The sequence below is a fragment of the Macaca nemestrina genome, chromosome 5, assembly GCF_043159975.1.
Source record: "Macaca nemestrina isolate mMacNem1 chromosome 5, mMacNem.hap1, whole genome shotgun sequence".
Classification (NCBI taxonomy): domain Eukaryota; kingdom Metazoa; phylum Chordata; class Mammalia; order Primates; family Cercopithecidae; genus Macaca; species Macaca nemestrina.
Window position 1 is genome coordinate 156081832 of NC_092129.1, and position 17082 is coordinate 156098913.

The following is a 17082-nucleotide window of genomic DNA, read 5'->3' on the forward strand; positions in this document are numbered from 1 at the left end:
TGGGACACTGTGTTAAGGATTAGTGGGAGGTGAGGGCTACAGTTGGGGTGGGGGGGCTTTCTTTCAAGTAGTTTGACCTTAATGAGGAGGAAAAAAAGTGACAGATTAAGGGGGTGAGTGGGGAAGGACCAAGGGCAGCCACTGCTCACTCCAGGCAAGTGCCTGGTGATGTGTTCCGCTGCTTTGATGTTTCTGGTCCTCTTGCCAGAGTTTTTAGGGCTCTGGGGAACCCCTGCTTTCCAGCTCAATTTTAGTGTTAATTTTATGCCAGCTGCTTAAGCAAGCTTTACATAGGAAAGAAATATGAGCCACAACGGCATCCTTCCAGGATTTAAAGGCTCAGTCCTATTTCTTATGATCCAGTGTACGTCATCCTTTCCTTCTCTTTCCCTTAACTGCCTTCCCTTGTGTGGTGGTAAGGACAGGGTAGCTAAAGGGTTAACTCGGAGACAACCACTGAGAGAAGCTTCCTAGAGAGCCCAGGAAGTTGCCTTAGTTGCCAGCGAGGCTTCCTGTGCTCCAGCCTCAACTTCCCTCCCGTGTCTGGAGAGTGATCACTTTCACTTCCAGACATCCTTTGGGGATACTTACTGTGGGATTCAGAGTGAAGTGCAGAGGACGACCCTGCAAGGGCACGGACTATAAGAGAGATCTGTGCAGCTGCGCCTCAGGAGTGTCCTGGGCCTCTGGGCATGAGAGGAGGGGGACCACTTGCAGTTTTACTGGACAATTTACCACCTTTCCAGAATCCTCTGAAGATATACAGGTCGCAACTAGAGTGAGACCTGAGTACTGCCTTGGGTCAGAATGGCTAGAGAACCGAGAAAAAACGCAGCCCTGGACGCCCAGTCTGCAGAAGACCAGACGGGGCTTCTGACCGTGAAGGTAGAGAAGGAGGAAGCTTCCGCCTTGACGGCGGAGGTGAGCGCATCCTGCAGCCCTGCTCGGGGCCCCGAACGCTCCCGCCAGCTCTTCCGAGGCTTCCGCTACCCGGAGGCTGCGGGTCCCCGCGAGGCGCTGAGCCGGCTCCGAGAGCTCTGCCGACAGTGGCTGCAGCCTGAGATGCACAGCAAGGAGCAGATCCTGGAGCTGCTGGTGCTGGAGCAGTTCCTGACCATCCTGCCGGGGAATCTGCAGAGCTGGGTGCGGGAGCAGCATCCAGAGAGCGGGGAGGAAGTGGTGGTGCTATTGGAGTATTTGGAGAGGCAGCTGGATGAACCGGCGCCGCAGGTAGAAAGAACAGGTTTAATATCTGAGCGCTGTGGTCTGTTTCCTCCTGAAATCCCAGATCGGAGTGAGGGGCATTCCTTTAAGATCCAGGAGCTCTCCATCTCTTTTTGTACTGTGAACGTCCTTGGCAGTAAGGTGAAGTCCCCGGACTCCTTCTCAGAATTATGTTTTTAAATATATAAAGAAACTATAAAGGATTACAAAAGAACACAACCATAATGACATACAGTTAGCAAAGAGTTAAATTTGTATTAAAGTAATATATGTGGATTTTTATTAGTGCACTAAATAATAAGACCTAGGGACAGGGCTTATAATTGGCAATTTCAGAATGGTGATAAGCATCTATTTGCCTGGTTGTAATGTGATGTGAAAACACGTGCAGGTTCTATTGGTGACAAAGTCCTGGGTACTGCTTATGCTACCTTGATTTGTTGCTTCCATTCATAGTTGAAGGAAATGTTAACTCTCTTAAAGACCAGTAAAAATAAGATTAGTTTTTGTCCTGTCTAAGTTCATGGACCACTTGGGAGAAAGTCCATGGACCACTGGTTATGAACCTCTGGTAGAAAGTGGGCCGATTTTTACCTCCATGTTCTTCCCTGTTTTATGAGGGACTGTTTCCTCTTCTCATTGTCCTGTGTCCCTGTGCACACACCCTCAGAGGACCTGTGTGGCCAAAGCCTTCTAACTGGTGAGCTGGATACCGAGGTTCTTGACTTAGGTCTATTGCACCCGAGCCCTGTAGCAGTGGGAAGTCATTATAAATCTCTTAGCTTCATTCTTCATAAAAGATGTGGGAAATTCTGAGCTGCACATGAGACAGCAACTTGAAAACTGTAATTTAGCTATAAATGTCTGGAGGAAACCTGCTTTTAATGAGGACATAACTATGTGCCAGGCCCTATGTTAGGTGATTTCACATACTGTGATCTTATTTACTGGTCTCCAAAACCCCATAAAGTAGAAATTATTATCCTCATTTCTCAGATTAGAAAATATATTAGTATTCTTTAGGAATTTAGCACCAGTGTCCAAAGGGTTTTCGTAAACACACAGATGTATATAATGAGGGAGCCTAGAGTAATGGTAAGACCACAGGATCTGGAGTCATTCTGTCTGAGCTCCCATCCTAGCATTGCCACTTATTGAAGCAGCTTGCTTAAAAGCACCTTGCCCAGGCTGGGTGACAAGGGCAAGCTGCTTAAACACTGTCCACCCTTGGCTGGGCACAGTGGTTCATGCCTGTAATCCCAGCACTTTGGGAGGCTGAGGCAGATGGATCACCTGAGATCGGGAGTTCAAGACCAGCCTGACCAACATGGAGAAACCCCATCTCTACTAAAAATACAAAAAGTAGCTGGGTGTGGTGGCCCATGCCTATAATCCCAGCTACTAGGGAGGCTGAGGCAGGAGTATCACTTGAACCCCGGAGGCAGAGGTTGCAGTGAGGCGAGATCATGCCATTACATTCCAGCCTGACCAACATGGAGAAACCCCGTGTCTACTAAAAATACAAAAAGTAGCTGGGTGTGGTGGCCCATGCCTGTAATCCCAACTACTAGGGAGGCTGAGGCAGGAGAATCGCTTGAACCCTGGAGGTGGAGGTTGTGGAGAGGCGAGATCATGCCATTACATTCCAGCCTGGGCAACAAGAGTGAAATTCCATCTCAAAAAAAAAAAAAAAAGACACAACAACAACAAAAATGCTGTCCACTCAAGAGAGAGGATCAGGGCCACATCTCCGTTTTCAGCAACTTATCACAAAAATCCAAAATAATAGCTCATAGGGTTGTTATCTATATGAATTGTGTTAATATCATAAGGCTTTCAGAAACAGTGCCTAGAAAATAGAAATCACTTGCACATGGAAAACATAGAAATGTTGGGTAGATAACTAAAAATAATGACTTCTAGGTTCCAGTTGGTGACCAAGGGCAAGAAATGCTCTGTTGCAAGATGGCACTGTTGACACAAACTCAAGGGTCTCAAAGTAACCAATGCCAACCAGTGAAGGCTCTGTTCAAGCATGAATCTCTGGGATCCCAGCCCTTACAAGACAGAGGTGAGTATTCTCTTCTGGGTTGTATGAATTCTATAGACTTCATCCAATTTCATTTAAGGATCACTCAAAAGATCCATTTACAGTTTATATGCTCTTTACAGAGAGACTCTATTTTAAGACTGAGTCTAAAAGAGAAATTTCAAACCAAACTAGGACATAGTAAATCCTATTTTATTAAAATTGATGTCTAGAAATAATCAGTTTTTTAAACAACATGGTGATCTCCATTCATTAAAGATATATTTAGGGAGCCCTCATCTGTGGTAACCAGTGTTGTAGGTACTGGAGAGAGAGCCACCAATAAGACAGAATTCTTGCTTTGATGGAGCTTACATTCTAGCAGGGAGGATAGCAAATAATAATATAAATTTTGATATTGGTAAGTGCTATGAAGAAAGTAAGGCAGAATTTGTAAAGCCAGCCAGAACATTCCAGAGATAGTAGGACTACTACAAATAGAAGAGTGTAAATCTAAACCCTGTAAAATCTATAACTAGAAGAGTGAAAATCACTTAACAGGAAGCAGCTGTGTGTTCCATGCTGTTCCTCACGTGCTGTGAATATCTGGGTCGATTCCTAAGACATACAACACTTGGACATGCCATCCAACATGCAATCTTTATTTCTCAGCAGAGTTCCTGGCCTAAACCAACTTGTTTTCTGCCCCTTGCAAATTGACTTATTGTAGGGAAACCTAAGGTTTCTTCTACTTCTCTTTTGAGTCTGAGCAAGTTCTATTTAAGCAGTCTTCCATTTCCTCCTTTCTGGACCAAGCCTTATTTGACTCCTCCTAGTTTTTCCTTTTTCTTTTTCTTTTCTTTTCTTTCTTTTTTTTTTTTTTTTTTTTTTGAGATGGGGGTCTCACTTTGTTACCCAGGCTAGAGTGCAGTGGTGAGACCTTGGCTCACTGCAACCTGTATCCCAGGCTCAAGCAGTCCTCCCAACTCAGCCTCCTGAGCAGCTGGGACCGCAGGCCCAGGCCACTACACCCACCAATTTTTTGTAATTTTGGTTCAGACAGGTTTCTCCAGGTTGCCTAGGATGGTCTCGAACTCCAGAACTCAGGCAACCCACCTGTCTCAGCCTCCCAAAGTGCTGGGATTACAGGGATGAGCCACTGTGCCTGGCCTCCTCCTAGTTTTTCATACCTGAAGTAGAAAGCATCCTAATGTCTACTAAAGACATTTTAACCAAAACAAAACAAAAACAAAAAACCCTCTTTACTCACCATCTCCTAGCAAAATTCAAAACCCAAAGGTCTTCAAATGGAAAGCTTTGTTATGTTGCTTTCATTTCACCACTCCTACCAAGGATTCTGCACGTGGTTTTTGTATATCTGCAGAGCACACCAGATTTCTTTCGGCCCTAGGGCCTGAGCTGGTGGGAATCAGGCATTTTTGGAAGGAACACATTCTGTATAAACTTATTGGCAATAACTTACTGCCCCAGTTTCTGAACTTGGATTTTGCAAGGCAGGGAGGCTGAATACTAGGGTAGTTCTCATCCAGAGCTTCTTTCCTTCTTAGTTCTCCAGGTTCCTGGGCTTGCCCAGGGAGGGTGCTGCAGAGAAGATGCAATGGTAGCTTCCAGGCTCACTCCAGGGTCCCAGGTGAGCTGGAACTCCTCTCCCTCCCCAGCACCCCATACCTTTCACTACTGTTGGGCTCCGCATTAGGTTCCTCCCTCCCCAGTCCTACCCCACCCCTATCCTAGATCTATATGGATTTGAGTTTTCTCATCTATCCCAAAGTTGCCTATTATTGTCTACCATCATTTTGGTGCCCACCTAAGAGGATTTTCCTGTTTCACAACAACCTTGGAATGTTATTTGTGCTTCTCAGATCTTTCCTACTACATTTCTTAGGTCAGCCTCTTCCTCAATGTGATTTTTCTTCTTCAACAAGGGCAGTTCCGCAAAAGCAAACGGAAGGTTTTGTTGGGATGGTCATTCTGTTTTGCTTTTTAAAATATAATAAGCTGTGCTGTTGGTGGGGGATATAAAGGCCTGGCCCTTGCCCTCAAAGAACTTATACCTGAAAGGTCAGATAAGGCATATTCTCTTAAAGTTATTTATATTACAATATGAACAATCTTTTCTCAACCTAGATTTCAATTTACTATGCAGCCTTTCATGTCCTGCTTGAAGATCTCAGTGTTTAAGGCTCTGTAGTATCCTTTTTTCCCCTAATTTTTCTCCCTTCAGTCCTAGATTTCATTGTTTTTTTAAAACTATTAATGTAAATGAACCTCTACCCTCACTTTGCCAAAGCATACTGCAAATCTTTTGAAAATTTTCAACATAGTTCCATTCCTTTTGCTGCATTGACCCTTGTTTTCCAAACCTTTTCACTTTCTGGACTGTTTCGATATTTATTGAAAGTACTTATTCTAAAATGTGTGTAATATTTCTTTCATTTGGCAGGTGTTTTTGGTAATGTTATTAGAGATAAAGCTAAATCGGTGTAGGTGTGCCACACTTGCTCTTTAAAGGTGATGTTCATTCTTTGCTTTGGGAGTAATTTTAGGCAAGAGGAGCTAGTTAGGACTACCTATTGTTTTAGGGGTTGCTGAAAATGGAAGATGTGGCTCTGACCCTCTCTCCTGGGTGGACACAGCTGGATTCATCTCAGGTGAACATCTACAGAGATGAAAAGCAGGAGAACCATAGCAGCCTGGTCTCCCTTGGTAAGACTGAGACACTAATTTGTCTTAAGATTGCTTGGCATTCTTTTGTGTATTAGAACCTATTGGGCTGTTAGAAGCTGTTGAGTCCCCGTTATGTTTGGATTCAGAATCACCATTCCTGAAAGTCTGTTACTGACTACTAGCTTCTTACTCCTTCTGACCTTGCTTTCTCCTCTGCCATGCCATTGTTCTAGTTAGGATAAGTGAGGTGAAATTGACACAACTCCTAGTACAGGTCTGGCTCATAGGAGATGCTCAGTAAATGTTGATGTCCTCTTGTTCCTATCCCTGACTGAAGAGGAAAGCTGGGGGGCCTCTTCAGGAAATGAGCCATGGATTCAGAACGTGAGAGCCAGAAGCAACCTTGGAAATCAACTACAGACCCTGACCTTAGGGTTGAGGGTGCAGAGGCGTAAATTACCTCAATTGTTTGAAATTTCATAGCTTATTGGTGGCATGGTGGGGATTCTAACTCAGAACTCCTAGTGCCAGTGTCAGCTCTGTTTGAGAACTTTGCCTCTGCCTGGGGCACAGTTAGAGATGACGGCCCATGTCATTGATCCATCACCAATTTCTAGTCTTTGCTTTTGTCATTTCTTGCAGATGCTTCAGAAATCCTTCCACTTGCCCTGTTACTATCACCCTCTGCTTAGCCCTTTCAAAATCTAATCCTAGGTGCATGGCCCTGCCTTACTATTCTTAGAGCTTAGAACCACCACATATGTCCCCTGCATAGTCCTGGGTCCTCACCACTTTCCCTCCATTCCCAGTTTGAACCCTTCCAGTGGCCCCATTCTCATTCTTAGGTCTCCCTCCTCCCCAGCACCCCTGTTCTCCCCTTTTATTCCCATCCTTATTCTAGCACTTAAATCCTCATCCTGGGCATATATAGACTTCTGTAATTCTTGCTTCCCTGGTACTCATCACAGAGCTTTCCTCCCATGGCAGGGCATAACCCACGGTTGCTGGCCATTTGTTGTTTCAGGTGGTGAAATACAGACTGAGAGCAGGGACTTGCCTCCAGTCAAGAAGCTTTCAAAAAAGGAGCATGGGAAGATATTGTGCCACCTGAGGGAAGACATTGCCCAGAATCCTACATGTGCAGAAGCTGGTGAACAGGAGGGCAGGTTACAAAGAAAGCAGAAAAATGCTGTAGGGAGTAAGCGACATTATTGCCATGAATGTGGAAAGAGTTTTGCTCAAAGTTCAGGCCTGACTAAACACAGGAGAATCCACACTGGCGAGAAACCATATGAATGTGAAGACTGTGGGAAGACCTTCATTGGGAGCTCTGCCCTTGTCATTCATCAGAGAGTTCACACTGGTGAGAAACCATATGAGTGTGAAGAATGTGGTAAGGTCTTCAGTCACAGCTCAAATCTTATCAAACACCAGAGAACCCACACTGGGGAGAAGCCCTATGAGTGTGATGACTGTGGGAAGACCTTCAGCCAGAGCTGCAGCCTCCTTGAACATCACAAAATTCATACTGGGGAGAAGCCATATCAGTGCAATATGTGTGGCAAAACCTTTAGGCGGAATTCACATCTCCTGAGACATCAGAGGATTCATGGTGATAAAAATGTTCAGAATCCTGAGCATGGGGAGTCCTGGGAAAGGCAGGGTAGGACGGAAAGCCAGTGGGAAAATATTGAGGCTCCCATGTCTTATAAATGTAATGAGTGTGAGAGAAGTTTCACCCGGAATAGAAGTCTTATTGAACATCAAAAAATCCACACTGGTGAGAAACCCTATCAGTGTGATACATGTGGAAAAGGTTTCACTCGAACTTCATACCTTGTTCAACATCAGAGAAGCCATGTAGGGAAAAAAATTATTTCACAGTGACCCATAGTATTCATGCCAGCACTGGTGCTCATTTGTCACTGAACTGAAGCCACCCTGGAGCCTTTAATGGTTACAGAAGTTGTGGACCAGGGCTTTATTTACCACTATACATCATCAGGTATGGGAAAATGTAGTCTGGCTGAGATGATGAGTTATCTTCTACATTCTAGAAAGTGATTGGAAGAAGAAGTCATTTGATAGGAGGCCATGGGAGAGTCATCTGAAAGTTGTAGGACCTAAAATAGTTTGTTCTCACCCAGTGGATTTAAATGGCCTTCTGGACTTGTTAATTGCCCTCAGCTAGCACTTTAGGACATCTGGTTGGATGGCTCTGATCTGGGGGGCTGCTGCTCTGACCATTCATTTTGCCTCTAATGAATCTTTCACATATTGGTCAGATCAATGAGGTCTTTTACTCTTCATTGTGCCTTGTATGATAGGTGCTAATAAACATCTATTAAATGTACCAGTAAAATGGCCTTTGTAGCTCCAAAAATTTGATGTCTGTATTTCTGAGAAATTTCTAACTTATGCCATTTTTGTTTATGTATTCTTCTCTGAGGTTCTAGATTCTGGGTCAATCTAGTGTATTTGTTGCCATGTACATACTGTTTTCAGAATTGAGGTGGGGGAATCCATATTTCTCTACCATGATAGTACAGATGAGAAGAATCCCTTAAACAGCTGCTTTATCATTAAGACATTGTGAAATTGCTCCATCCATAGAACTCCACTGTTTAGTCAATGTTAATTATGTTAGTTTACATTAATTTTGCTACGCTTTAGGGGGAATCTTTCACATTCAGGTAAATAAAAATCAACCTATCAAGTTAGATCAAAATGATTATTATGAATTTTGAAGACATTCTGTAAGACTTACCATCTTGTTTCTTACCTTTTAGTTATCTTGGTCCTAACGAAGTGCTAAGACGTCATCTGTGTCCGTCTTCCCCAGTTTATAGCTGACTGTGCATCAAGGCTTATGCCAGCTAAGCTTAAACTTTCTCCAGGTCCGAAGATTCATACCAAATATTTATAATTATTATTCATGGTTTCAAAACTGCACTATCAGTTGGGGACAGGAAGATCAGGTTAGAGGCAGCCTACAAGGAGAGAAACTCACGTCTTGAGTGGTAGGAGAAAATGTATCTGTTCAGGCTGGGTGCCATGGCTTACACCTGTAATCCCAGCACTTTGGGAGGCTGAGGCGGGCAGATCACATGAAGTCAGAAGTTTAAGAGACCAGCCTGGCCAAGATGGTGAAACCCCATCTCTTCAAAAAATACAAAAATTAGCCAGGCATGGTGACACATGCCTGTAATCCCTGCTACTTGGGAGGCCAATGTAGGAGAATTGCTTGAACCTGGGAGATTGAAGTTGCAGTGAGCCGAGATGGTGCCACTGCACTTCAGCCTGGGTTTCAGAGTGAGACTCTGTCTCAAAAAGAAAAAAAAGAAAATGTGTCTGTTCAGAAGCACATTGGGAATCCTAGGTATCTGATGAAAAGGATTTCACAATATCCAAAGTGTTGATATGTGATGTCAAGGCTCAATGCTGTGAGTTATTCACAAGAAATAAGAATGTTTTGATATCTTCTGTTTTCATCCAAATCACCTGTGTGCTTAAAGACTGATTTCTGAAGTGCTCAAGTGCCTATTACCATCTTCCAGCATTGCCAGATTTTCATGAATGGATTCTGCTTCTGATGAATTACCTGACCATGTTTTATTCAGTCACCAGCATAGTGTTCTTGTCTATTCTCAAATACCCTTTCTGGATTTCTGCTCTGAAATACTACAGGCTGACCAGAGACTTTCAAAACCATAAAGCTCTGCCTTTATTAGTTCCCTACAATCGTTTATTGCCTTCATTATCTCCTTCTTTTCAGTCTAATTTAAAACTTCTTTAGCATTCCAAAGTTCTGTAGACTTTCTCCACTCAATCTTTTCTAGGTTTTTAATTTCTTTAAAATCAGCTTTATTTATGTTATTTCCACAAAGCTAGCCACTTTCTTTTCTCCTTTAATTTTTACTTTTCCTAAATATTTGCTAATAGCTCTGATTTTACACACTCAGACTCATTACAGACAACTCTATTCACTTTTCTGTGGTATTTGTTTCTGATGTTACATGAAGAGATACATGTGAAAGCTTTTTACAAACCAGAAAGTATTATACGAATATAACTTCCTGAGATTAACTAAGGACCACTGTGCCTCCTTTCACTCCTGCGCCTCCAAGCCTAAAAGTCTTCTCTGTAGCGGAGGGAAATATTGTTGAAAAGTACTTTTCAGTGTCTGCTATGCTAGACAAGGGAAGAAATAAAGCCTCTATTTGTGTGTGTGTGTGTATATACACACTTGGGCTTAGGCCTTTAGTACAATCAGGTTGGTAAGATTTGCACACAAATAAGGCAGTGCAATGATAAATGCCTTATGAGTGGTAAACTGAGGCTTGTAGAAATTCGGAGAAGGAAAATGATACTTCCAGCTGTGCAAGCTGTTATTATTATATAGACAGCTTTACATGTTAGAAAGCTGAATGGACTCACAACTTTGTCTAATTGAGTAAATAAAGCAAATTTTAAGAGATAGGGACATTGTAGGAGCCTTCAGTGCCAGAGCAAAAAGTTTAAATTTTATTCAGTAAGCACTAGGGAGCCATGATATTTCATAATCAAAATATTATCTAGGAAACTTTATCTGGTATATTATATGATATCAAGTAAGAAAATTATTTTGCTTACAGTCTTTTAGATACTCCACTTTTGTATAAAACAGAGGTATGTGTTTATAAATAGCTGAATTATAAAATAGGTTTATCTGTAGCCTATTGAAAAGGATGGTCAAAAAAGTTTATTTTCCAGTGAAATCAGATCCAGTAAAATAAACTATTTAGTTAAGATATAAGCAGTATATAAAGCACAATAAAATGTCACTTTTCATATTTTCTTAAATTGTTTTTAGGAATTTTAGTGGTGACTAGTCTGCCATTCTATTTCATTTCTGTAACCCAAGCAGTGCAGAAATCCTCTATTTTCTTTTTTCTCCCTTTGCTTGAATAGTATTTCAAGGCTATAGCGTTTTTCCTACTTCGTTTCAAAGGTTATAGCGTTTTTCCTACTTCGAAAGAATGAATGGTTATAATGAAAAAAGCTTTTGATGAATGGCACTCTTGGATTTGTTCTTAATTTTGGCAAAGATGTATATAATTCTGCAAAAGACTTTCTCTGCCTCTTCCTTTAGTGAAAAAAAAAAAAAAAAAAAGTAGGAGTGACAACTTACCTCACAGGATTCTGAGGATCTGCTTATACAAATAAGAAGTGCTATGTAAAAACTCTGAAAATGTTGCTAATTGGTAGAGAAGTTGAGATTGAACACTTTGTTAATGGAAACCTCCATATAAAGGAATTATAATTATTTAATAGTAAAAACTATATTTTAAAAATATCCTGTAACTATTTGACAGTATTGGTCTTCTTATCTTCTAATAATTTCCCAAACCTACATGGTACCATTTCCTCAATTATTCATAAGAACTTTAACCACTAAGTAAATGCAATTTATCTACTTTTCTCTAAATACCTGTTTTAGTCCATTTTTTGTTTTTCCTCATGATAGTCAAAATTGGGTCTGATAGATTCAAATGAGGAAGCTTTATTTTTCAGTCAGCTTTGTATAAGTAGTTTCTCTTTTGTACATTTCAAAGGGAGTTGCTATGACAGAACTTTTTTGGGATGAATACTTTCCATGACTACTTTCTTATGAACTTTTTTTTTATATGTATCATGTTCCCTTATTATAGAAATATCCTTTCATTGTTGTATTTACCCAGATTTCTTACTTGGTTTCTGGCATTTGCGGTCCCCTTCTATTGACAATATCAACCAATGACCCTGGAATTTGAATGCAGTAAGATTTCCTGGACTCCTTTCTGAATTAATGGTTGAACACTGGGGTATATTCCTGCCTGTTCTGTGTATGTTGTTGAATTGGAAGATTACCCAAAATCCTCTGCACATTTTTTCAAATTCCTGTTTTTATTGCCATTTCTAAGGTTGGTACTTCAAGGTTTTCAGGGATCTAGGAAAGCAATCCTAATGTAACTTACTTGTATACAAGTAATAAACCATATGATTATTCCTTTCCTCTGAATGAATTATTAAATAAGACAATGGACTGCATAATTTCCAAACTATCAGAATAATAACTATCATTTCAGGTATTAACTAAAGTATTAAAACCTTTAACAATTTTCTTCCTTTTTTTCTCTCCCACCAGTTCTGCCCATAAGCATTGGGAGCCTGGGAAATGGAGTTTGTAGCCTTACAGACCCACTTATAGCACAGGGTATACAAGGCCTGCTGAAGGGCTGAGAGATACGAGGGACACATGAAATATACGAGATATATGACTGGCTTTTCATTGTAACCTCAGCACCTAAAAGAGTTCCTCTTAGATCAGTGAATGTGGAAATTGGCTGACTCAACTTCTTCTTTTGTATTATTTAAGTAAATCAAGATTTCTTGACAGCCAAAGTATTTGCATATCTGCTTCCAGAAATACTAGGCTTTCCCTATTTCTAAATAAGTTATGTATTCCTAACCATTCATTCAACAACCCCCAATTGCTTATGTCATGTCTGTGCTCAGGCACTAAGGAAATAAAGATGAACAAGATGTTGTCTTTGCCTTGGAAAAGCTTGAGAGCTACTCTCTATTTTAACCTGCTAGGTTTTGATTTGTAACTCACTTTTAAGGTAGATTCAGAAGCTGATCATTTCTCACCACCTCCACTGCTACCATCCTGGTCTGAGCCACTCTTGCTCTCCCATGATTATTACTATGGAAGCCTACAAATGAGTCCCCCCTACAGTTTCTTCTCAATATATCAGTCAGAGTAACCCTTTTTAAATCCCTGCATAATCTAAGTCGGATCACACACATCATTCTTCCACTCAAAACCCTGCAATGGTTTCCATTTTCACCAAAATTAACAGCCCAAGCCCTTACAGAAATGGGCAAGGCTCTTCACAGTCTGGCTTCACATTATCTCTCTGACCTCAGCGTTTTCTTTTTTTGTTTTTTTGTTTTTTTTGAGGTGGGGGTCTCACTCTGTTGCAATTTACCTATATAATAAACCTGTGCATGTACCCCTGAACCTAAAATAAAAGTCTAAAAAGAAGTACTTAAAGTGTTGAAGAATACCACTGTCAACCTGAGCAGACTGAGTTAATGAGGGCTCTCTAACTTACTGCAGACACATGGAAACTACCATTCAGGGGTAAGGGTTAAATAAAAACATGTTAACACAAAGCCTGAGAGAATTTGCAGTTGCTATACAAACCACTGAAACATGTGCTTCAGGGAGAAGAAAAACGAATCTTCAAGAAAGCCCCAGTGAGTAAAACCAATTTGTTAAAATGTATACATGGAAACCTAGTTAATCATTGATGATAAAAATCCAATAGTAACAACAACGATAATAACAATGATCACTTTGGGGAAAGGAAAGCTTAAAAACAAGAATAAATAAAGTATTAATCAATAACATTATATAATATTGGAGGGGGTTGATAGGAGGCATTCCAAGTTTTGTATAATATGGAGAAGGGTGGGGAAAGAGATTAGTTTCCTAATCTTACAAGCTAGGTGGGTATATGGACACTTTATGCTCATGTGTAAATGTATGGTTTTCAAACATGTAAATGGGGGAAAAGAAGAAAATACAAATTAACACAAGACAGGAACTAAAAACTCAAAGAAAGATCATGAAAAATAGAATGACAAAATCAGGTGGTGGAAATAAATCAATAATCATAAAAATATGGATGAAAGGGATTCATAGTTAAAAGATAAGATTTGGACATAAAAATATTGTAAAAGGATATTAAAATCAATTTTAAAAACATACTGCTTAGGAATGCATATATACGCAATAAAATTATATATAAAAAAGGAAAGCAAGAAATGATAAAATTGGGATTCAGGATGATGTTCCCTCAATTGGAAGAAGTCAGGTGGCTGAAATAAGGAGTACCAAATGATTAGATATATATGTGGTTTTCAAGGTCTTTTGTTTTGAATGGCAGGTTAAAGGGTGCTAATTTAATTATTTAAAATAACTACTTAAATTAAGAAAGTAATAATCAAAAGCATGCCATTCATGGGCTGACATGGTCTGGATCTGTGTCCCCATGAAATTTCATGTCAAATTGTCATCCCCAGTATCAGCAGCAAGTCCTAGTGAGAGGTGATTGGATCATGAGGGTGGGTTTCTCATGAATGGTTTAGCACCATCCTCCCTGGTTCTGTCCTTGCAATAGTGAGTTCTCGTGAGACTGGGCTGTTTAAAAGTGTATGGCATCTTCCCCCTCTCTTTCTTACATCTGCTCTGGCTATGTGACATGCCCACTCCCTTTTTGCCTTTCGCCACAATTGTAAGCTTCCTGAGACCTCCCCAGAAGCCAAGCAGAGCCAGTATCATGCTTCCTGTACAGGATACAGAACCATGAGCCAAGTAAACCTCTTTTCTTTATAAATAACCTAGTCTCGGGTATTTCTTTAGAGCAATGAGAGAATAGACTAATACATGGACCAATGATATCAGTGTGTTATTAATCACATAAAGGAATATGAATAATACAATTCTGTGCACTTGATGTCCAAAGGAAATCATTTTTTTAAAATGCGAAGGGATGAGAAAGAGATACGAGGCTAATAATCTCTAAAAGATTTTGGCCTAGTTACATTAATATCAGACCACACAAGCATTGTTAGCAATAAAAACATCATGATTAAAGGAATAATTCCTCAAGATTTATTTGCATGTCAAGAAGACATGCAATTCCTGAACTTCTGTATACCTCAACTCATAACCTTAGAATATGCAAAGCAAAATTGACATAATACAAGGAGAAATTGACAAGTCTTTTCCCCTCAGCAAAGTATTAACAAACCTCTCCCAATAATCAATAGATCAGGCCAGGTGGGGTGGCTCACACCTGTAATCCCAGCACTTTGGGAGGCCAAGGCAGGCGGATCACTTGAGGCCAAGAGTTCAAGACCAACCTGGCCAACATGATGAAACCCCAATTCTACTAAAAATACGAAAATTAGCCAGGCATGGTGGCACAGGCCTGTATTCCCAGCCACTCAGGAGGCTGAGGTTGCAGTGAGCTGAGATCATGCCACTGCATTCCAGCCTGGTTGACAGAGCAAGTTTCTGTACCCCCACCAAAAAAAAAAAAAAAAAAAAAAAAAAAAAAAAAAAAAAAATTTCAGAGGGCAAACAAAAACTTAGGCTATAGAAAAATTTGAAGTTAACAAACTCGAAAAACTGATATTTTAACAACAGAAAATCTGTTAGTTCACATTAAGATCAAAGGAGGAAACACTATACCATCATTTTAACAGATGCAGAAACATTATTTGATAAAATTCAATACCCATTTGTGAGAAAGACTTTTAGTAAATGAGGACTAAATGGGAATGTTCTTAATATTATGGAGGATAATTATCAGAAACTCACAACAAATATGATATGAATCATTAGATGAATCCATTCAAAATCAGGAATAAGATGACTATTAGTATGATTTCTACCCAACATTGTCCAGGAGAGATTGGCCACTGCATCAAGACAAGAAAGGGAAATAAGGAAGGGAAGAAATAAAACTCTCCTTATTCACAACAATGTTATTTTTAAAATTCAATGTTAGTTCTCAAACAGAGCTAAAGAAACAATTGAGGGAGATGTTTTGAGAGCAGAATAGAGGTAGTGAGGCGGGGTGGGAAGGGCAGGGAAGGAAAGAAGTTAGGATCGAAGAACATTTAGATGGATTAGTTGAGAGACTGCTGCAGAACAAATGGAATTTACGTATGATTAAATGATTAGGTTGGGTAGAGACATATATAAAAAATGGAGAATTTCATTCAATACAGAAACCTTTACTTTTTAATATTAATTTACTTTTAAAACCCATGTGAGTACAGTCTGTAATACACTTTTTTAAAAAATGAGGCAAAAGAAAAAGTCTCACAAAAACTTCAACTTAAAACTCTCTCACCAGTATGTCAGATACTTCTTTTACCTTGGCATATTATATGCAAAATTGGTAATATCTCCTTCTATTTGTTTGATGCAGCATTTTAAAGATTGCATTGTCCTTTCATATAGTCATGTGCCACATAACGTTTCAGTCACCTAGTGACATTGTAGCTATCTTAACAGCTTAGCACAATGCATTATTCATGTGTTTGTAGTGATGGTGTCAACAAATATTTTAAAAATAAATTTGGTATAGTTAAAGTGTACAATGTTTATAAAGTCTAGAGTAGTATAATGTCTTCACATTCACTCTTCACTCACTCACTGACTCATCCTGAGCAACTTCCAGTCCTACAGACTGCATTCATGGTGTCCTATACAGGTATACCATTTTATCTTTCATACTGCATTTTTACTACATCTTTCTATGTTTAGATACACAAATACAGCATTGTGCTACAAATGTCTGCTGTATTCAACACAGTAGCATGCTGTACAGGTTTGCAGCCTAGGGGCAACAGACTATACCACCTACCCTACGTGCGTAGTAGGGTATATCATCTAGGTTGTGTAAGTACATTCTATGATGCTTGCACAGTGACAAAAATCATACAACAGCACATTTCTCAGGATGTATCCCTGTCATTTATAGGACTGTAATTGCTAGCTGCTGTTTTTCAAAAACAATCCTGCAAATAGGAGGATAAGTGAAGAAACTTGGGCCTGAGAGGTTAAGTGTGGTGATAGATGCCAGTGGTATCCTGCCCAGGTCCCCTTTTCCAAGTCAGTACACCCATTCTCCATTTGCCAGGAAGGTCAGTGCACCCATTCCCTGATTATCAGGAGCACTGGCTGCTACTGGCTCACAGTCTTCACCTTCTCTGAAGAATTATCCTTGGAAAAGGGAGATAATCTATTATCTCCAGGAAGTCCCCAATCCACAAGGCACTGATCGAGGTACAAAAGGCTGGCCCCTTTTGTATCTTACAAGGGTAAGGTTTGTTCCAAAGATCCTTCTTCCAAATTACACTAAACTAGACTTAAGCTCAGACCACATCTTGCTCAGCTCATTTCCTCTTCCATATCTTGCTTCCCTCTCTGCCTTGCAGCTTTTTTTCTGCAGCTTATTTTGCCTCAATAAATTCCCTAGACTTGAATCCATGCCTAGGCTCCGCTTCTAGGAAACCCAACCCAAGTGACTTATACA

The 17082-nt window shown here is 40.3% G+C and overlaps 1 protein-coding gene across 3 annotated transcripts; it reads left to right on the plus strand.

Moving 5' to 3' along the window:
- Window positions 1–488: 488 nt before the first annotated feature.
- Window positions 489–11969, plus strand: LOC105491620 (zinc finger with KRAB and SCAN domains 4). Of its 3 annotated transcripts, none has more exons than XM_011758170.3 (5): window positions 489–1230; window positions 3148–3295; window positions 4822–4904; window positions 5857–5980; window positions 6966–11969. In XM_011758170.3, exons 1-5 carry the CDS (start codon window positions 808–810, stop codon window positions 7826–7828), a joined length of 1641 nt encoding a protein of 546 aa, XP_011756472.2. In that variant the 5' UTR covers window positions 489–807; the 3' UTR covers window positions 7829–11969. The 3 variants fall into 3 exon arrangements, with proteins under 3 accessions (XP_011756472.2, XP_024651757.1, XP_011756473.1); XM_024795989.2 differs by having other exon boundaries at window positions 490–921; XM_011758171.3 differs by lacking the exon at window positions 489–1230 and adding an exon at window positions 1242–1365.
- Window positions 11970–17082: the final 5113 nt, after the last annotated feature.

Excerpts from the sequence above, each read along its gene's own strand:
- LOC105491620 (XM_011758170.3), top strand. The coding sequence starts at position 808 with ATGGCTAGAGAACCGAGAAAAAACGCAGCCCTGGACGCCCAGTCTGCA. Across the intron at positions 3,296-4,821 it reads CCAGCCCTTACAAGACAGAG|TTCTCCAGGTTCCTGGGCTT; the intron begins GTGAGTATTCTC and ends TTTCCTTCTTAG. Across the intron at positions 5,981-6,965 it reads TAGCAGCCTGGTCTCCCTTG|GTGGTGAAATACAGACTGAG; the intron begins GTAAGACTGAGA and ends TTGTTGTTTCAG.